This window comes from Nothobranchius furzeri, chromosome 16 (assembly GCF_043380555.1).
Source record: "Nothobranchius furzeri strain GRZ-AD chromosome 16, NfurGRZ-RIMD1, whole genome shotgun sequence".
NCBI lineage: Eukaryota > Metazoa > Chordata > Actinopteri > Cyprinodontiformes > Nothobranchiidae > Nothobranchius > Nothobranchius furzeri.
In genome coordinates, this window is record NC_091756.1 from 28,219,438 (window position 1) to 28,242,220 (window position 22,783).

The 22,783-nt window shown below is 41.9% G+C and overlaps 1 protein-coding gene across 1 annotated transcript in view; it reads right to left on the minus strand.

Annotated features, from left to right (window-relative positions):
- Positions 1-8,675: 8,675 nt before the first annotated feature.
- The window catches only part of antxr1c (ANTXR cell adhesion molecule 1c), a 48,817-nt gene continuing 34,709 nt past the window's right edge, over positions 8,676-22,783 (minus strand). Inside the window, exons 12-18 of the mRNA XM_015963629.3 lie at positions 21,358-21,436; positions 19,335-19,430; positions 16,136-16,174; positions 15,860-15,958; positions 15,617-15,784; positions 15,087-15,167; positions 8,676-9,130 (exon numbers count right to left, since the gene is read on the minus strand). Coding sequence (XP_015819115.1) covers positions 8,894-9,130; positions 15,087-15,167; positions 15,617-15,784; positions 15,860-15,958; positions 16,136-16,174; positions 19,335-19,430; positions 21,358-21,436 — 799 coding nt within the window. The 3' untranslated portion in view covers positions 8,676-8,893. The remainder of the gene's footprint in view (positions 9,131-15,086; positions 15,168-15,616; positions 15,785-15,859; positions 15,959-16,135; positions 16,175-19,334; positions 19,431-21,357; positions 21,437-22,783) is intronic.

Genomic DNA, 22,783 nt, shown 5'->3' on the forward strand with positions numbered 1-22,783 from the left:
CCAACATCTGTGTGTGCTTGAGTGTGTGTCGGGTCAGCGAGGTTCCGTCTGGGCGGTAATGTGAAACCGAAATAAAACACTCAGCCATCAGCACATTCCTACGGGCCTCGGCTTTCTTCTGGCTAGAGGAGAAAAGACAGAAAGAAGCAACTAGCTGTAAACATGGCATCATGTTCATGCAGTTGTCCGAACGCCGGTCCGTTATCTCCTCCAGCTCTCATCAGAATTGTAAAAGCAGTTAAGGGTCAAGTGTTGTTTTCGTTTACATATAATGATGTCTTGAGGAGGTTTGCTTTGGGTCTTGTCTGCTTCAGGATGGTGGTTGAACGGCGGAATTTGACTTTCCACAAATACTGTCTGAATATTTGCAAACCAGAGCAGAAGCAGCTGAAAAGCAGTTATTGTTGTGCGGTTGGAAGACCATAAAGCAGTTATTTATAACCCCGTGCAGCGAGGCTTTTGTTTGCGCAAATGAATTTGAAAGTAGAAAGAAAATGTTGAATTGGCTGTCATTTTGAGATGACTTTGGGAAAAGACCTAGATTCTTTCAAAAAGCCACAAAGTTTAGCAAGTTGGCCTCAGCAGACCCAACATAGCTGCTGAGTTTACTCTAGTCAGAAGTCTTTAAAGGTGTGGTTGACTGAAAATCTATTTTTTAATGATTATTTCTGATTATAATCAGCCACGCTGAACATGAACATGCAATGCTAGGATTTGAAAATCCTCACATATCTATGTCTCACTGCGAATTTGCATGGCCTCTCCCTTCTCAGCTTGTGCCCACCCACAGGAAGGCTTTAAAATTTTGTATTATTTTTTTTTGCAGTGAGGAGAGAGACCGGAGAGTGACTTGGTTATAGAAACGTAGCAACATGGCTGAATGCGTTCTGTTAGCCAATCAGAAGTGAAGAGTGTGCATATCATTAATAATGAGTAATCCTGCTGTTTTCAGCCCACCTCTGAGCAAGCAAGCTTCTGCATCTCAGAACAGGAGCATCATAGCTTTTTAAAAATGACTCCTAAGGCATTCATTTACACTTGAGAACACTGCAAATGTATTAAATAAATGAGTAAACCACCCCTTTAACCTTCTCTATAAATACCTATGACAGGCCTGCTTTATCTGAACTATGTTGATTTGAAGAATTGTGAAGGTTAATGTTAAATGAAGTCCACTATCTAAACATTTCATTGAAATTGTAGCTGAGCCAACAGATGAACAGAGGTTGGTTGAGGAGAGGGTGCTGAGGGAGAGGCCCAGCTGCTGTTATTCCTGTATTTCTGCTTTCGTAAGCTCACTCCCTGGTGTCTGCTTAAGAACAGACTGCCTCATTTTCTCCATTCTTGTCTCCACTTTTTTCTGATTCAGCCAGCTTCTTTCATAATCCCACATCCTCTCATGCCCTTCATGCAGAAAATGCAGACTCCACACTAATTATTTTGCTGGAACTACTCATGATGGCTATTCTAGCTGTATCAAATTCATTACCAACCACAGGAGAAGACTGAATCCTCTCCAAGCACGTGTGTTTTATATGCTCTAAGCTAAGAAAAGAACCCCCTGGTTTGATGGTAGAGTGACATCCTTGGAGCAGGAGGGACCTACCTGGACACACCTGAGTGAACTATATTGACCAAGGTTGTCCTTGTCAAAAATGTAGCTCATAATAACAAAACAATGGAAACTGGTGCATTTGGGAAATGTCACTTGAAAGCTCAGACTCTTCCAAAACAGGGATGTTGAGTTGAGTATGTAAATGGTGGTCAATAGGTGCTGCATATTTGTCTCTGTAGCTGCATAAAGGCTGAAGTACACTAGCTTTTTACATTTTGTACATTTACTTCATACACACCGAGTGCCAACATTCTCCTGTGGAAAGCACACCGAATTGCCTCTGTTTATGAAATGTGCTGCATTAATAAAACTGCCTTGCCTTGCCTTTATATAGTCACTGTCATAAGACCATTGTTTTATTTAGGCATTGTTTTCTTAGACAAACAATGTCAACAAAGTTGTTGACCATTACACCATTGCAGATCACACTGGTGCTCCACAGGGACTTATCCTTAGTCCTCTCCATTATATAAAAGCTCAGCAAAGGAATTCTGGCTTTCATACTAAAGTTTGTTGACATTGCTGTTGGTCTCCTCTTTAACAATAATGGCTATGGAAAGAAATTGATGATTTGTGCAACACAACAACCACAGCCTTGTTGTAGCAATGACGGAAAAGATGGTAGTGGACCTTTTAAAGAGAGCTCACACCCCTCTACCCTCACCTATGCAGGCAGAGCCGTAGAGCCAGTGGAATAAACTAAATACTAGGGTCACAAACACAAACAGAATCATTAAAAAGGCTCAATGGCAACCTTATTTTTTTAAAAGGCTGAATATTGCTGACCTCTGTATTGCTGCCCTTTTACTACTAGAGCGCCCTCCTGCTCAATGCCAGAACACTGGTACTTCTTAACTTCGGTCCTGCTGATGTCGTGTGTCAGTTTTGTTCTTCCTTAAATCAAAGCAATCAAAACAAAAACACTCCAGTTACTGCAGGAGAAGCTTAGGGATCTATCTTTATTGATGTTGTTTAACCAAAACAAAACAATAACTAAAAAAATAAAAAATAAAAAAAATAAACCAAAGTCATGTCAGCCAACAATAGAAAGTTCCAAACCATTTTTAAAAGAAATTTGCTTTAGTATTGCCATTAATTCGGTTCATGTTAAAACTTACCTCAGAATTACAAATAAACACAAAGGACGTTTGTTTCCTTCAGTGTCTTTAACTCATTCACTGCCAATGACGACTAAAGTCGTCATTTGCATTTTTTTTACTGTGTGGGCATCGGAACGAGCCCCCGCACAGTGAAAACAAATATCTCAGCTCTAAAGCCGATCTTCATCCGCGTACGTCACACGTCACGTGATCAGGAAGCAGAAAATCCATGTGTTAGGAGATCGTTTTGGGCCGCTGCTGCAAAAAAAGTGAGGCGCGAACCGGAAAAGCTTCTGCCGATCACAATTCAACAGAGGTGGAAAGAGTACTAAAATTTCCTACTTAATTACGAGTACCAATACTTTGATAATTTTTTACTCAATTACAAGTAAAAGTACTTGCCTAAATTTTTACTCAAGTAAAAGTAAAAAGTATCGTAAACAAAATGTACTCAAAGTAAAAGTTACTTAGTTACATTTTTGTCAGCGTAAGGATGGCTACATCTAAGTAGTGCTAAATCACAATGCCAGTTCACAATTCGCTTGTGTGTGTGCGCGCACACACACACTCAAACACGCACGGCTTGAAGGAGGGATTTCTATCCAATCAGTGAGAACAGGACGTGCACATTGATTGGACAAGGTTTTTTTAGGATGGTAAGTTTCAATTGTGATTCAAATTATTCTTTATTTTGAGAAAAAGTAATTTTTTTAGATGCCATCAGCATGTGAGGTATCTCAATGTCCTCATGACAAAACTCTAACATGAGACTGTGCTCTAACCTGTCACATAACAAGCCAAATGCAGTCAAACATTTCAGATGGACCGTATGACAGCTGCTAACGTTGGCCCTGCCTTACTTTACCTCTACATTACAGTTCCTTTATCCATGTCCATCCTAGAGCTCCTCTCTGACATTCATGCTTATTTAGAGCAGCTGATTTTTAAAGTTAGCAGAGTTCATCCTTGGTTGTGGGTTCACTCACTCATTTAACCCTTCACCACTGAAATCAGTTTGTTCATTCCAATCTTCCTAAATAATCCTCCAATCATCCAACTGGAAGCCTTAAGGGTCCCGCAACGTCCATCCTGTCAGAACAGGTCTTGGGAGCCCAGGTGTTACTAGAACTAACGGTGTCTCCTCACCAGCGTGAGCCTCCAAACTGTGAAGGTTGGTTTCCAAACATGAACTTTGAATTCATGCATTTATCTCCTCTTGTAACACTTTAACATGTTTTAAAAGGCTTGTATCATGATAAGTTACACCTCCCAGACCAAAGATAAGATGAAACATTATCATAAACACTATTAAGACGTCATTATGTATGAAATGTTATTTTCCTGAGCCATCACTGCAGCCAAGATATAAGATGCATGGATTTGATGAAACCATGCTGTCTCATACAGTCCTATATGTGTAACACACACACACACACACACACACACACACACACACACACACACACACACACACACACACACACACACACACTGCAGCATGCTAGAATAATGTGAATGACTAATTTAACTACATTGAATTGCTTTAGTAATAATTGAATCTCTTATTCTGGAGTAAAATAAAGAAACAAGCTAAATCATCACATCTGTGGCATCAAGGAGCATCTTCTGAGTTCAAACACAGGGATGGAGCACAATGTTTACACCTGAACAGCATCAGGATGTTTTAACTCACAGAGGCCTGCAGGTCTTCTGTTTTATGAGCAAAGCGCTGAGAAACCGCCTGTTATGAGCGCTAAACAGTATTTTGCCGCTGCCGTGCGGAGCGGTAGGGAAACACATTTCAAACACGGAACCGAGTCTCGCTACCGAACCGAGCAGAATTCTGATGACGTCACACTGGTGCGCGAAGGTGCAGGTTCCAACCCACAGGAGAGGAGGGAGAGAGGAGGCAAACAGCGAGTTGATCGACTGAACTGATGTCTTTGAGCAAAAGTGTACACCCCCCCCGGTTTAGACGTGGCGCTCGTGCAGGTGTCTCTTTCCATTTCGACGCTGCTTCACGTAATATTTTTAATTCATTAAGCCTATAATTTATTTTTACTCAGTAACGGATATGATTTAAAATGTAGCGAATTACAATTCTTTTTAAAAAACTTACTCAAGTAAAAGTAAAAGTACAGATTTTAAAAACGAATTAAAAAGTATAAACATACAAAAAAGCTACTCAATTACAGTAAAGTGAGTAAATGTAATTCGTTACTTTCCACCTCTGCAATTCAACAACGGATTATGAAAGAACGGATAACGCTCGAAACGTGCGGATTCTTCCTGATGTAAGAGGTGAGTCTACCCTTTGTTTTGGTAGTTTTGGCATGGACATCATCCTAGCGCGCAACATTCTGTGACTCTTAAAAAACAGTAAAAATGGTGAGAAACGCTGGCAGCAAATGAGTTAAAAACAATTATTACTTAAAATAAAAAAGCATGTGATGCAAAACTGCACCCTTTAAGTGTAGAAAAAAAACATTAAGAAGGCACTCAGTATATGAACAATACCAGCATTTCACCACATTTTAATCAACATTTTATTTGTATTCTTACAAAGTGAATTCTAACTGGCTGCATGGTTTTTACAGTGTAGCTGAGACGAGCAGTTATGCTGGTAGGACTTCTATGGTTTTTACATGTTTAGCTGTAGAGTCTACACTCTGCACACAGCGTTCACATCAGTGCGTGAACACCTTGTCGATTCTCAGGTACTCTCCTTTATTCCATTGGCGAGTACAATAAATTATATACTCTTAGAACTGCCCTGCAGTTGCAATGTGGTTTGTGATATTGCGGAAATCCTGACATACACACAAGGTCTCCAAAAGACAGTATCAGGATTGTGTAAAAAGTAAAACATGAGACTTGAACCTGATTCCTGGATGCTAGAAAATATGAGTTTCAACCTCCAGTTTCTAAAAATAAAAGTACAACTCAATACACACATTAGATGCTCAACAATCTATGTTTGCAGATACAACCCCCCCCCCCCCCCCCAAAAACATTACACACAGCGGGGAGAATAAATATTTGACTCATCAGCATTTTCATCAGTAAGGGTTTAGTGAGCCATTGACAAAATGTCCACCACATGTCAATATCAACCTAGATATTTAATTTATGCAAATACATCTAAACATTTAAGTCCATTCATTGACTTATTTGTAATAAAGTGAAAAGACACAGGGAAAAATATTAAACGTATGAAGATAACAAAGTGCAAAAGAGAAAACCAGGAGATCACCTGAAATCTGCCAGTATTGAGAGAGAAACCCCGCCCCTATCAGTAGTAACTGATATCAGCTGCTTTAGTCCTAATTGATGTCTTATAAAGGCTTCTCGTTACCCAGGAAGCATACAGAAAATACTTCATGATGGGTTAAAGCAAACTCTAAGCAATGCTCTGAACCGCCATGGCATCCATGCACACTCACTACACAAGACTCCATTATTGAACAAAAAGCATGTTGAGGCTTGTTTACAGTTCGTAAAACAGCATTTGGAGTAGCCTGTGGATTACTGGGAGACTATAGTATGGTCAGATGAAACCAAAAAGGACCGTTTTGGCTGTATCCTACACACAACACTGCCCACCACCCCAATAACTCCATACCAACAGTTACGTTTGGGGGTGGAAGCATCATGGTGTGGGGGTGCTTTTCACCAAGGGGTCCTGGCAGACTTCATATTATTGAAGGCAGGATGAACAGAAATGTACCGGGACTTTCTGGATAAGAATCTGCTGCCATCTACCAGGAAGATGAAAATGAAGAGAGAGTAGACATTTCAGCAAGACAATGATCCCAAACACAAGACCAAGGAAACAAAAAGAAAGAAATCAAGAAAAAAATCAAGTTGCTTGAATGGCCCAGTCAGTCACCTGACCTAAATCCCATAGAAATCTATGGAGAACTGAAGATCAACGTTTATAAAAGAGGCCCAAGAAACTTTAAAGATTTAAAGAGCGTTTGTGTGGAAGAATGGTCCAGAATCAGTCCTGAGCAACGCGGATGACTGGTTTCTCCTCACAAGAGGCGTGTAGAAGCCGTAATCACCAACAAAGGCTTTTCTACAAAGTATTTAATAAAGTGTGTTCAGTACTTAATGCCTGTGTCATTTCACTATAATGACTCAACTTGTGTACTTAAATGCTCTGATGTCTTTGTATGAATTTAATTTTTGGCTTGATGACAACATCTGGTGTAAATTTAGTCAATTGTCCACTTAGAAATACCCTTAGTGATAAAAATCCAGATGAGTCAAATACTTCTTCTCCCTGCTGTACTACTGTAATTTAAGGCCCTGCCAGCATTTATCTGGATGTTGTTGCAGTACAGGTCTGTCATGAAAAGAGGAGCTAAACCAAAGGACAAAGCCCTCAATGAACTAATCGCCTTACACTCCAGCCCTTACCTATGATCTGTGAGGGCCAACAGAATTAGATTGTGAGTACAAACATCTGAAAAGCGTTTTCTTCACTCTCGGTCTGGACAACCCTTCTAGAAGTGGGGAAGGGGCTCAGACTAGAGTATTTTCTCAAAACATGGAACCAGTTCAGGTGGTTTGGTTAGTATATCTTCTGAACACCTTCTAAGAGAGACACGATGCATCATGTTGCAGAGCCAAGACTCACTGAAGAGATTATACCTCATTGCCGGCCAGAGGAAGTCCCCCAGAGGAGCAGGAGAAGAAGATCCTGCTCTTTGTCAGATTGTGCTGTTCCAGATATGCATTAGAAGATGGCTGAACACAAGATGTAAATATTTATCCAAGCTAATTATCCTCTTTCATTGAGAATTTCAGCATCCGTGTTAGAAATATGTGGATGGATCTTTTTTATTTAAAAGTGTGGTTCACTGAAAACCAATTTTTAAAATATTTCTGATTATAATCAGTCACTCAGAGATTTCATGCAGACGGAACATGAAAAAGTCTCCTACACCTATCTCCTGCATTAGCTTCTGATAGAAAATAGACAGTAAAACTCTAGGATTAGAACATCCTGTTAGAACTACGTCACACTGTCACTTAACATTCATGGACTCACCCATCTTGACTCACAACAAAGAAGGTTGTTGTTGGTTTAGCACCCAGGAAACAGCAGAGAACATCTCAGCTAGTAGAAGCTAACTGTTAGCATTAACAACTCCACCACACAGCAGAACTCCTCCAGGCTTGTGTTATTAGTGGATATAAAACGTCAATGTTGCAAAACAAATGGAGTCAGTGGGAGAGTTGTGTTGCCGTTATCCAATCAGAGGAAAGATGTCCAAATATCAGGAAATAAGACTCCAAATCCTGTCGTCTGAAGCTCAGCTCTGATCTGGCAATCTGCTAGTTCCTGAAACTGGTGCACCAGAGCTTTGTTTCCCCAGAGTACGACTTACAAGGCATTTGCCCCTACTAAAGACACTGCAAATGTATCGTAAAACGAGTGATCCACACTTTTAAAATAAGAAACAAATATTTGTATAAAAAACAAAGTAGTGGTGACAGGGCCAAAATTTAACTACAAGCAAAGGCAAAAAGAAAAAACATCCAGAAACCCATTAAAAACATCACACCAGTAAAAATGTCCTCCATTTGACTCTGCTCCCAATGCTCCACACATCAAACCCTCTAATATAACTGCATTATTATTGTTGTAATTATTAATTGAGATTTATTGGTTCAATTTGCTGCTCAGCACCAAGTAAAGAATAAATGTATGTTTCTACCAACAGAACATTAATCAAAGCCATTCTGATGTTTAACACAGCAAAACCTACTCTTCTCACGCCAGTAACAATGACCTAGCTTAGTAGTTTCATACATGCGTTGCTGTCCAGCAACAACCCTCTGAGTTATGACAAAAACAAAAGCAGCATTTACAGAGTCAGACTAACCCAGTCTGTTGGAGTTTGTTACCAGGTTAAACTACAGATGCTTTAAAAAAAATTCTGATTTTTGAGGATTTGCTGTTTACGTTTAGATATGCACAATAACAGAACTCACAAAGTTCTGTTACATTTAACAAGGAGATATTCAAACATCTGCATGTGGTGGCAGACAACATCTTATGACCACAGCCTTCAGAATCAAACTGGTCAAGTAGGGAGGAGGGTGGGTAATATCAATGTGATATGAGAGTGGGCGCACTGGGACGGAGGGAGAGGGCTAGTCTTTTGGATCAGAGTTGAAGGGTGGGTGGAGGACGAGATGGCGGAGGACAGGTAAGTCCAGGGGGTGTACGGGATGGTGGTGGTCCTGGTGGGAGTTGGCCCATTGGGGGTGACCTGGGAGGAAGAGTTAAGGACGTGGGATGGTAGTCAGGGGCTGGTGGTGAAGGAGCGTTGTTGGGGCTGCGAGGTGGAGGCTTGGTTGTTGCTGACTCATCTTTTATTCTTGTGAAGTTGATGCATCGACCCTGCAGGGACAGAGAGAAATCTGGTGTAATAAAGGTAGAGCACGTCAAGCTTGGTCACCTTGGGTTTAGCGGTGGCCAACTTCATCGCTGCCATCATCAGCCTTTAGTGATAGATGATAATGACCCGTACTTACAGCACCTTTCAGAGCCAGAGGACTCCAAAGCGCTTTACCCCACAGTTACACACACACACACACACACACACACACTCACACACACACACACACACACACACACACACACACACACACACACACACACACACACACACACACACACACACACACACACACACACACACACACACACACACACACACACACACACACACGCACACGTTGATGGTGATGAGCTGCATTGTAGCCACAGCTGCCCTGGGTCACACTGACACAGCCGAGGCTGCCGAGCCCAGGCACCACCAGCATGTGAGGTGGGTCGAGTGTCTTGCACAAGGGCACAACAACAGCATTCTCTGCTAGGAGCTGGGGTTGATCCCACAACCCTGTGATTACTGAACAACCCGCTCCACCTCCTGAGCTTCTGCTGAACTAGTGGCACCAAAGGGAGTATAAGATGTTTCCTTAGCATCTTGTTCTGCTGGACGGTTACACAGAACATCTGCTGTCCCTTTCCAGGTCTTAGAACCACAAAGCAACCTTCTGTCACTTCCTAATGTGGTGGCTAAGAGGCACTACAGCAGCAGGTTGACTTAGAGGTAAAGTGCTCCTGAACTGCAGCTAAACAGCCAATCAGCCTAACTCTAACCCTAAAATGGGAAACATTTCCCACCCCAGTACTTTTTCACTGCCTCAGACTGTTGGGCCAAATTGTTACAGGTGTTTACTGATGTTGATGATTCAGGCTTCGGCAAATGGTTCATATTGTGTTTGTAAAACTGCAGAATGCCCTCTTGACCTGACAGCAGACTTCGTTAGGATGCTGATATGACCAAATCAAATAAGCTATGCAGGGATGCAGTTTTCCACTAATCACTGGATCTCCTCTATGGAAGGTTCAAGTTCTCTCTATGGAGTGAAGATGCTTAGAAGGAACTGGATTTAAAGTTTTTCACCTGCAGCATTCAACGTCTTCAGTTTGGTTTGGTATTCAGAAATGGAGGATCATCTCAGATCTATTGTTGCAGCTTGAGAACACAATATAAATAATTTAGGATGTTTAGTTTATAGTGGGTTTGTGATTTCACATCTAAAGGTTTTGATCTTTTTCTTTAACCAGGCTGTTGTGAGACCTGTTGGTTTGATCCGTTCAGAAACGTATCTTTAGATTCTTGATATATTTTTCTTTCCAGATTAGATGCAGATTTGGGACACATGTATCTCTTCAGCCCTGCGGCTTCATTTCAAGGCTCTGGTTTAAACGTCTGAAAGTTGTTTCTGGATTACAGAAAGCCACATTTGCTGGTTTCTTCTCACTGACATCCTCCACTGACTGCAGTCTTCCCAAAGTCGTAAAGTTGTCTGGGCCTGGGCAAATCCATGTCTTGAGAATGAGACATGGTTGGTGGAGACAGACCCTGCTAGGTATGACCTCATCTCCTTCTGCCAGCTAACGATCTCCCTAGAGAGGTTTGTGTTTGAATGAAAGCATTAAAAAAAAAAACCCACAAGGAAACAGTTTTGCTTCATACTGTGATGTCAGACGTGTGGTTTGGTGACACACAATCTCATAATGGCTAACAACTTTTTGAAAGGTAGACACATGAAACTAATTTCTTATTACTTTTATTGTCTAAGTGAGAAGGTAACTAACCCCTAAACCTAATAACTGGCTGTAACAACTGTTTGTGATGACTAATAGTTTCTGACATCACTGTGGAGGAAGTCTGTCCCACTCTGCTTTAAAAATGATCTTTTTTCAGCTACATAGGAGGGGTTTCCAGCATGAACGGCCTATTTAAGGTCAAAGGTCAAACATTCTGCCTCAGGATGTTCTGTAGGACAGCAGAATCCTCCATCAGTTAGAGTGAGTGGTCCAGGTCCTGAAGCAGCAGAGCAGCCCAGATCATCACACTACCACTACCATGTCTGACCATTGTTTTACTGTTAGTTTGACTCCAGATGGAACGGGACACACACCTTCCAGTCATTGACTGTTCGGTCATAAAGGCAGTGCCTATAGATCGTGGGAAATAACTACTTTTTAATGTTCTAGTAGCCTTAAAAATCATAAAAATATATCATTTCTGCTAAATGACAGATCTTTGTGTTGCTTTTCTTCAGCAGATGTTTTGTCCTCAGATCTACCTCTTGGACTATTAGTTATTGCATTACTTGGTTCTTTTTTTAACACAACGCAAGAGTTGTTTTTGCTTTTTTTGCTGATGCTTCGGCTAACACTGTAGCCGTCCTTAGAGCTTTGCCGCTGTTGGCGGCGTCACTTCCTTCTCCGTTTAATCAGTGGGCGCTCTCCTCACTGATGACACAGTCCCATACGTGATCCAATGTGCAGACCCCATCTGATTTGAGCCGTAACCAAGTGAGGGCTGTAGAGCTCTAGATGCTGTTTTGGGTTCCTGCATTTCAGACAAGTTTCTTTTGAAGTGGTATAATCAGGTCTGGGTGTTCATTCTGAATGATCTGGTTTAGGCGCTAACTCAGGGTTTATTATGGAGGATAATCACTAAGGACCATATGGGTTAGGATAGCTTCTATGTCTTAATACACCTCATTTGATAACTACAATTTATACTTACTCAGGTGATCTGATAATGAAACTCATCTTTTTGCTTACAGACTGTAGACTCTTGAGCATTAGATCTGAAACGTGGGGTTCATCTGTTAGAACAAGAGACAAGTTAAAACCCTGCCAGTAAGCTACAAGCATGAGAGCTGTGGATCTGGTGTTTAATGAGAAGCAGCTGTGAGACAGGAACCGGCCCGACAGCCAGCCAGAAACAGGTACAAGCTAACAGGTCATTTCCAGTGAGTAATCGTCACTAACGACATCACAGTTTCCTTTTAACCCGGGTACAAAAACTCTGGCTTTTCTAACCCTGAAGCGGATTATTATAAACTACAACATGAACTCCAAAGGATCTAGATATACTTTGCTAAAGCTTCAGTAAGAAAGCGCTAATTCCTAGTTTAGGATTGGATTTCCCCTCAGTGTACTGCTCAATAAGCCAGCTCATACGTTCAGTCTAGTTACGTGTGTTTTACAAGCCTTGGCTTCAGGCTGAAGGGTTTAAAATATCTTTGTGAATTCAGAAAAAGTCCTGGTAACACTTTACAATAAGGGTCCCTTTATTAATGTTATTTAGTGCATTATTAAGCATTAATAATCAAAAAGTCCCTTTATTAATGTTACCATTATTGTTAAGTATGAACTGTCCTGTATTGTTAAGTATGAACTGTAGAACAAAGGTGGGGTTTGGGTTCTGCTTAGTAATGCGTTACATAACTTTAAGCTTTAAGTTAAGCAGTTGTTAACACTTTATTATTGTATAATAGCTTATTATTGCTTACTAATGCACTAAGTAATGTTAATAAAAGGACCCTTATTGTAAACTGTTACCAAAGTCCCGATGTTTTTCCCCGTTCTGGGAGCGTCAGCGGCGTGGAACATCACTGCTTCAAATTGAATCCATTACAGTCTCTGGGGTGATTCAAACCAGCCGCATTGCAGAAATTCTCAGGCGTCCCAGTAGCGGCGCAACGCTAAAGGTAGGGTCAGGTTCTATTTTTGCAACGAGTCGCTTTTGGGACACGAACATTTCTACAGACAAGATAGGGCTAGACAGGAAATTACACACGGTCTCAGTGTAAAACCTCTGGTAATTTTCAAAATAAGACTTGCATCAATGCCATTTAATATACACTTAACAAAAATATAAACACAACACCTTTGTTTCTGCTCCGATTTTTCACGAAATGGACTTAAAGATCTAAAATTCATTCCAGATACACAATATTACCATTTCTCCCAAACATGGTTCACAAATCAGTCTAAATGTGCGATAGTGAGCACCTGTGCTTTGCTGAGATAATCCATCCCACCTCACAGATGTGCCACATCAAGATGCTGATCTGACATCATGAGTAGTGCACAGGTGTACCTTATACTGCCCACAATAAAAGTCCACCTTGGAATGTGCAGTTTTTTTGCTTTATTGGGGGTCTGGGGACTCAAAACCGGTCAGTATCTGGTGTGACCACCATTTGCCTCATGCAGTGCAACACATCTTCTTCGCATAGAGTTTATCAGATTGTCAATTGTGGCCTGAGGAATGTTGGTCCACTCCTCTTCAATGGCTCTGCGGCGTTGTTGGATATTAGTGGGAACTGGTACACACTGTCGTATATGCCGGTCAAGAACATCTCAAACATGCTCAACGGGTGACATGTCCGTTGAGTGTGCTGGCCATGCAAGAACTGGGACATTTTCAGCTTCCAAGAATTATGTACAGATCCTTGCAACATGGGGCCGTGCATTATCTTGCTGAAACATGAGGTGATGTACATGGATGTACGGCACAACAATGGGCCTCAGGATCTCATCACGGTATCTCTGTGCATTCAAAATGCCATCAATAAAATGCACCTGTGTTCTTCGTCCATAACAAATGCCTGCCCATACCATAACCCCACCACCACCATGGGCCACTTGATCCACAACATTGACGTCGGCAAAGCGCTCACCCACACGATGCCACACACCCTGTCTGCCATCTGCCCTGAACAATGTAAACCGAGATTCATCCATGAAGAGAACACCTCTTCAACGTGCCAGATGCCATCGAATGTGAGCATTTGCCCACTCAAGTCTGTTACGGTGAAGACCCCAATGAGGACGACGAGCATGCAGTTGAGCTTCCCAGAGACGATTTCTGACGGTTTGTGCAGAAATTGTTTGGTTATGCAAACCAATTGTTTCAGCAGCTGTCTGAGTGGCTGGTCTCAGACAATCTTGGAGGTGAATCTGCTGGATGTGGAGGTCCTGGGCTGGTGTGGTTACACGTCATCTGCGGTTGTGCGGCCGGTTGGATGTACTGCCATATTCTCTGAAACGCCTTTGGAGACGGCTTATGGTGGAGAAATGAACATTCAATGCACGAGCAACACATCTGGTTGACATTCCTGCTGTCAGCATGCCAACTGCACGCTCCCTAAATGCTTGTGGCATCTGTGGCATTTTGCTGTGAGACAAAACTGCACATTCCAGGGTGGCCTTTTATTGTGGGCAGTATAAGGTACACCTGTGCACTACTCATGGTTTCAGATCAGCATCTTGATGTGGCACACCTGTGAGGTGGGATGGATTATCTCAGCAAAGCAGAAGTCCTCACTATCACACATTTAGACTGATTTGTGAACAATGTTTGAGAGAAATGGTAATATTGTGTATCTGGAATGAATTTTAGATCTTTAAGTCCATCTCATGAAAAATCGGAGCAGAAACAAAGGTGTTGCGTTTATATTTTTGTTAAGTGTACATGTACATCAATACAAGTGAAATAATGACTTATTTACTCCCAGTATCGTTCGAGAAGTCCAGCAGTGTGTTTTTCATGGCTTTACTTCCCAGCAGCCAATAAAAAAACCCAAGATTATGTCATTTTTCAGCTCAGCACTTCATCAGTCACTTATTTAAGGCCATCTTGTGGTTTCTTGCTTAGTTTACTAACGAGAAACAGCACAACGTAGAGATGATCAATCATAATGCCAGTTTCCCAGAACATAATACCTGTTTTTGAAAAGAAAGACCAATCCCTTACAAGTATTCTCAGATGAATAGATGAAAAACAGTCCTTGTGAACATGTGACCTATCCTTAGATGGATTTCTAAAGATGAAAACAGGGCTGTGGAAGCAGATCATGATCGCAGAGACTTCTGACTAACTGAATCCTGCCATCCACTGGAAGTCCTTCATGGCCAGCAGCCAGAGTAGCAACTACTACAGAAGACAGGAGGAGGAAGATAAATAAGAGTAACTTACGTGGTCACCAGGCTGGGGTCTCATCAGAGAAACCTGGTCATACCCACGGCGAAACAGAGCCCAGATGGCATCCAGTTTACCCTGAACAGGATAGGAGAGGAAAGGTTTCCAAACTGGGATCTGTCTCCTCACCAAACAGATAGCTCTGGTTTCGTTGCATCGACACAAATGTTTTTCAGTCGAGGCCAAGAATCTAGATCAGCAGCTGTTTCTGCTCACGTCTTCCTACTTTTATGAAAGATTGGGGATTAATCAGGAAGAAAACTTGTAACATGTTTGCAGCTTATTAAGATGAAACCCTGAATATTTCTAACAATAAACCAGAGCTATGAAACCGTTATGGTGGAAGTGAATTACTGTTTCTGTGTGAAAGGTCAGTGAGCTGTGTGTTTCAGACATGATGCCTACACAACTAATTCCACAAAATCAAGGCCAAAAAAGGCATTAATCCATGAAAACCTGCTCCACCTGTTTGTTTTAATGCTGCTGATTAAAAATAACTGTGAGTTTGGATGTTTGTAGCTGTTTACCTGGATAGGTGTGTACCACTTCCTGTTTTGAGGAGGCCTCCTGCTGTGAGGTTTCTTGGGTTTGGGTTCGTAGGGTTCATACTCCTGTTCCGGCATCTTCACCACAGCATTCTTTGGCTTCTCCAGCTTAGCCCCCTCCTCGGTCGAGCCCTTCCCCCCCCAACGCACCTGCACACGGCAGATGACGCAGGAGTTCAAATGTGTGGATTTCAGTCTGTTCATCAGTTAGGGTAATTTTCTCACCTCCATTCTCTTGATTCCTCCTATTCCCCTTCCTCCATAATACGAAGCATCCACAGTTGGCCACTTTTTCTTTGGCAGCCCGTCATCATCATCTGACTCCTAAACACCCCCCCCACACACACCCACACACAAATTTTGACCCCTTTCTTAATTTTGTGACGCAAACTCTCAGTTTTCAGAACGTAATCGACTGGAGAATAGACTCCGTTAGTTTACATTTGAAATGGAATTAATGTTAAATTGTGAAAAGGTGTGATTGTGTGTGTGTTGGCTCACCGGTTCAGGTGGGGGAGGGGGAGGTGGCTCTTTGATCACCTGTTAATGAATTAGAGACAAGATCTTCACCTGTCAGAGTAACTATGAAAGTGGGCCTGAGCTCATTATTTCAATACATCTGCAGGGCTCTCTAGTACGAATGAATGCCTTGTGAGTCGTTCTCTGTAGAAAAACAGCTCTGGCGCTCCTGTTTCAGGAGGTAGGAGCTTGTCGGAGGAGAGGGGGAGAAAAACGGCAGGACTACAAGTCTTTTTTCTGTCAGCGGCTATGCGAGAATTAGGTGTAGACCATTTTCATGTTCAGCCTGCATCTGAAGCTCATTGTGAACGATCATATTTTAAAAAGAATAAAGTGGTGGCAGTCTCCCTGGGGTCTCCGCACTCAGGGGGAGATCTCTGGGGCTCGGATCTCCTCCATCTGCCGTGGGTCTTTGGGGGCAGATCTGTGGCCCCTCACACTCACTATTGAGCACTCCTGTAGAGAAACTTTACATAAACAAGTGTGTGTATGCACACAGGTGCTCTCACAAGTATGGACGTGGACATTTTTGACACATAACTTCAGGCTGTGGTTGGCACTAAATGCACTATGAGATTTTATTGTGTGCTTCTCAGCAACAATTCTTACAGTATATAGTATATCCTCATGCAGTTGTTGCAGCGATATTTTAGTTCTGTAGAATTTTTTGTGTGTGTTTTCTCTCTCTCTCTCTCTCTCTCTCTCTCTCTCTCTCTCTCTCTCTCTCTCGCTCTCTCTCTCTCTGCAGATCTAGAAGCAGATTCTTGTACATCCTTTATTGTTTATTTTTGTGACCCCCCCCCCCCCCCCACCTCTTCCTTTCCTCTCCCCTCTTTCTCTTTCATTTCTGTCTCCGTGTCCTTTGGGATTAGCGGTGCTCCTGGAACGGTACGTCCCCTCACGCTCTCTGCGCTCCTCTGATCAGGGCCTGCTAGTTGTCTCTCGCACTAGGCGTCGGACTCGTGGAGACCGGGCTTTTTTATTTCTAGCGCCGTCACTCTGGAACCAGCTCCCACAGTCAATTAGGCAGTCTACCTTTTTTGCCGGTCTTTAAGAGTCACCTGAAAACCCATTTTTTCCGTTTAGCATTTCCTGAACATGCTTGAAGTTGGCTTACTTTTATGTAGTTTTGATTTTTTTGCTTTTAATTCAGTTGTTTTATGTTCAATGCTTCAGTTTCTTTTATCATGATTGTATTTTGTTCTTCAGCACCTTGGCTTCCTGTAATGGGCGAGGAATGCGCTAGATAAATAAAGCCTTGAGTGATTAAAAAGAACCCAAAATATTTCTAATAAAGTGTTGATATCAGGCTGAGTCTTTACTGCTCCGCCTGTGAAAGTAAAACCGTACAGATTGTCTTCAGCACTCAGACGTTGCTTTAAAAAAGAAAAAGAACAAGTGAAAAATGCTTTCTCAAAGAACCTCTACTAACCACTAACAAGAAATAAGTTTACTCTGACGAAGATACTTACGAAATGTTCGTATGCACCTCTGATCAAACTTTTCAGCTGAGTAGTGCTTGAGATGTGTTTCTGTATAAAAGTTTTAACGTTTTCATGTCTTAACCCTTTACAAAAGTTACAGAATATCTTTAGCCGTTAGCTCATCAGTCCCAAAATAATCGTTGTCCCCTGACAGAGGCTGCTCAAAACTCGAACCACAAAGTTAAAATGGGCGTTACCTAAAACTTCTACACAGAAACACCTCAGAATGGCAGAAAATACTTCTGAACAACTCAAGCTTTCTTGCAGCTAGGGTTAGTATTTTCATCAGACAGTTGCTAACAGTTTTTGCTAACTAGTAGCATTTATCAGAGGTGTGGACTTGAGTCACATGACGTGGACTCGAGTCAGACTCAAGTCATTATTTTAATGACTTCTGACTTGACTTGATAAAATCTGTAAAGACTTACGACTTGACTCGGACTTGAATGCCAATGACTTGCAACTTGAATCGACTTGCATCTGTTGACTTGGTGATGACTTGAGCATATTTTATGTTTTAGCACAAAAGTGGCACGACATGGACAAAAATCAAACCCAGAAGTTGCACTTCCTGCTTGTTTGAGCAAATAAATGAAGCTTTAAGAAGCTTTATTTCTGGAATTTATTTATTATCATTGTTATTAAATTGAAGTTGGACAGATGACTTGATTATGACTTGAAAATTCAAAGTTAAGGACTTGAACTTGACTTGGACTTCCACATCATTGACTTTGGACTCGACTTGGACTTGGTTGTCTTTGACTTGGACTTGACTTGAGAATTGATTGGAAAGACTTGTGACTTGCAAAGCAGTGACCTGGTCACACCTCTGGCATTTATGTTGCTAAGGTAATGACAAATAAATGACTGCTATCTGAAAGTCTACATTTTTATAGCGAATGAAGCTAACGCTTTGTCAACCTCTTTTGTGTTAGATAGTTAATCAGACTGGGGAAGCGATCTACGCTGCAACATTGGACCATCAATCGACCTCTCCAGCCATAGACAAAAGGAAGAGACGTGCTGGTAAAAATGTGTATAAACGACCACCCCAGTCGCTGTTTGGTAGGTTTGAGCTGGTTTACAAGCAGAAATTTGCTTTAAACAACTCCTGTTGTGAGAAGAAGAGAATATTCCCGCATCCTCTAAACCAGGGGTGGGGAACCCTGGTCCATCGAGGGCCGCTATCCAGCATATTTTAGTTTCAACCCTGCATCATCACACCTGATTTCAATCAGCAGATGATCAACATGCTTCTACAGAGCTTGCTGAGCTGCAGAACAGGTGAATCAACTACTGAATCAGAAGTGTTGGAGCAAAGTCATGCAGGATACCGGCCCCCAAGGACCAGGGTTCCCCATGCCTGCTCTAAACTGAAACTATTTAGAACTTCAGCAATCTTCACTTCAGCAAACATTTCCTCAACATGCTCATGCTAGTATGTAGTTGAGATGATGCTTCTGTAAATCTGTGGTGAATCACATGATCATGACGATTGGCCCTAACTGCCTGAAACTCAGAACCCTGATGCTTTTATTTCCCTGGTTGGTGAAATCACCATCGTTAAGAACTAATTAGTTTTTTATTCCAGATCAGAGACTCAGAGCTGGACCACAAACTGGTTTCTGCCCTCAAAACCAGAACGTGTGGAGCTCTAGTTTGAACCCTCCACTCTAAAGTTGTTGCGAGTTTCTTACCACAGTGCAGCACAGAGGCCAGAACCACCACATGAAGAGAAGGACCAGCAAAAGGAACAACACCAGCAATGTTATCAGGAGTATGGTCCCATCAAACTGGAAAATTAAAGACACAAACACAGTAATTAACCACCTCTAAACTGGGAAGGACTTCACTTTGAACCCATCAGTGCCAGAACAGCAGGGCTGCTCCACTTTTACAGTAGCCTCAACTTTTCAGTTCTAAAACACTTTTCACTGCTGCTTTGTTTAAAAGCTGCTGTCTGGAGTTTTCCCTTTCAGGAATTATGTATGATTTTTCAGAAGTACGTAAAAGCGATTGTCTCATCTGTGATAAAATGTAGGGAATACGTCTTTTTTTTATTTTATTTTTGCTAAGCCCGCCCCCGTCCCGTAAAGCTCCATGCAATATGAACCGAGCGCCAGTCAGAACTAACCAGTAGCGTTAGAGTACTGCTAGATGTCAATCGTTCAGTTTCCAGTGATTCCTTGGAGAGTTTCAGTAAGCGGTTCATGAGATATTTTCCTCGTCTTTGTTTATCATTTCTTCCAGGGTGGTGCTCCCCCTATCTAGCCACGCTCCTGAACAGACATTCCCCATCACGCGCTCTGCGCTCCTCTGACCAAGGCCTGCTCGCTGTCCCTCGGTCTAGGTGTCGTACTCGCGGGGACCGGGCTTTCTCAGTCCTAGCACCGTCACTCTGGAACCAGTTGCCACCCTCAGTTAGGCTGTCCCCATCTCTGCCAGTCTTCAAGAGTCGCCTAAAAACCCACCTCCTCCGCTTGGCGTTTCCTGAACATGTTTGATTCGGCTCTCTTTTATGTTGATTTTATCTCACAGTTTTCATTGGTTCACTTTTTCCCTTGTTTTACACATTTGTATTCTACTATAATGTTTCACCTTTTTTTGGAATTTGTAATCTGTAATTTGAAATGCTTTTATTTTCTGATTTATTCACTTTCTTTAACTTTGTACTGTACCTTGTTCAGCGCCTTGGGCTTCCTGACAGGGTTGCGGAAGGCGCTTTATAAATAAAGCTTTGATTTGATTTTGATTTGATTTGAGATACTTCCCTCAAACTAGCGAGCATTTCCCAATCTTAGTGAAGACAGAGAAAACACTGCAGCCTGATGTCTTTGGTTGATCCCTGCAGCGCTGCGGGTTCTTATTTGTTTTGATGTAAATCCTGTAACATTTCCGTCTGCTAACAATTTTCTCTCCAAAATGAGGCAGGGGGTCTCCGGGCTGAGTGTGGTCCACATTTACCAACAACAGATGGAGACAGCATGCGGTGATGACCGTCCCTTCCTCTCTGTCATGGAGGGGATCTGTCTAAACTCAGTGGTGGGCTCAACACTCAGGAATCCTTTTGACATCTTCCTATCAACAAGGGGGTAACACTAGAGGTAATCAGCCAGAACATGACAATTATTTAGACGTAGTTTTATAAAAGCTGACTGTCCCAGCATGTCTTTGGCAGTGTTTGGTGTTTGATGATGAGCCACTTGTAAGACATTATAGGACTTCTGACTGTAGATGATTACATTTAGTGACAAGAAGCAGCTAACTGCAGTAATATGTTCAGTTAGGAACTATATACATCACAAACAACAACACAGCAGTTTGAGGTTTTTCATGAATGTTGAACATAAAGAGAATATTTCTAATTGGTCGCCTCGCTGTATGTTCCTCCAGATGTATTTTAGTTTGGTTAGTAGATTTAAATGATGAGGAAATACGTGTTTTAAATCACATCAAAGCTCCTACAAACGCAACCGTCTCTGAGTGAAGACAGAAACTAACAATCAGGAATGAAAGCACAAGAACCACTGAGATATCTCCTGGTCATGAACTCCCGACTGTTAACTCGGTGGGAGACTTTCTGATAGGAACGTGGCTCCTGAGAAGGGGAATGAGATACAAGGGTCACCAAACAGAGTAAAACAGCAGGTTTCCAGGAAACGGGAGAAGGCTGAAATGGATTCTGATTCTTGAAAAGAAGGGAGAAACGTTTCTACTCACACATTCAGTGGTGGTGATGTGGACATTGCTGCTGATGAAAGAGAGACCATCGTTCATGCTCACTTGGAGATAAATCACCCTGAAACAACAGGACACACACACACACACACACACACACACACACACACACACACACACACACACACACACACACACACACACACACATACACACACACACACACACACACACACACACACACACACACACACACACACACACAGGGTTATTATGTTTAACATGTTGGATTGGTTTATTATAGATATTATAGATTAAAGATAATTACAGAAAAGGTTGATTTACCTGCAACGTTTCGTTTGCGGCTGCAAACATCACCAGTCTGATGCATCAGCCTGATGATGTTTGCAGCCGCAAACGAAACGTTGCAGGTAAATCAACCTTTTCTGTGTTTTAAAAAGACCTGAAAGATGGAATTTGAAACTCAACACAGTAAGAACACACCAAAGATGTATAAAGATAATTAGCTTGAACGATTTTCAAATGAATCATTCTAATCTGCAGCCATGCCCTCTTTTATCTGATCTGAGTCTTTGCAGCAGCTGAAATCTTCCACTCACCAGCGGACGTGTTGTCTAAGATGATTCAGCTACTCGTGTGTGTTGTATTTACAAGCCCCAGTTCCCTTGTAATGGACCAAGCTGAACCCAAATGAACCAAATACACAAGTTTTCCAGTGAAAAGGACCAGAACTACCCAGAGGTGTAACTGAAAAATCCTGGAAGCAGGAACAAGATTTTATGCTTCTTGTCCTCTTTTTTGTCTGCAGACCATCGACACAAGCTTCTATCCCAGCCCTGTTTCTAACCACACCTACAGTTGTCTCACCTCCCCTCTGTAATGTCCAGCAATGGTCAGTTTTTAAGTACAGTTTGACCCTTCAATATCTGGTCGACATGGAGACACGGGTCTGCATGTGTTTCCTTTAATCTGCTGGATCCGGCGTCCCATCAGCTGGAGCTCAGAGTCTTTCTGCAGCTCTGAACACATGATAACGTGTTGTCAACAATCATGTTCCCTCCTCAAGGCCTCAAGCTTCCCTTATTGTTCCACAGGACTCTTCATGCCTCTGAATAAGTGAACGCTGACACAGACAAACCTGTTCCTTCAGAACAATTCAGCTACTCATATATATATATATATATATATGTATATATATATATATATATATATATATATATATATATATATATATATATATATATATATATATGTATGGTTTGTTCAGGTTTCAGGTTTCTGTGACCTTGAGGGTTTCTTGTTTTTTACTCCCTGCTGGGAGTTATGTGCCCTATGAACACATATGGTCACAGACATGAAAGAGCAGGCTAGCTGCTGCACAGCTTTGATCAGGCAAATCCAGGCAACAGAACAGCTGTAAGACATGAACGAAAGACTGACAGGCCAT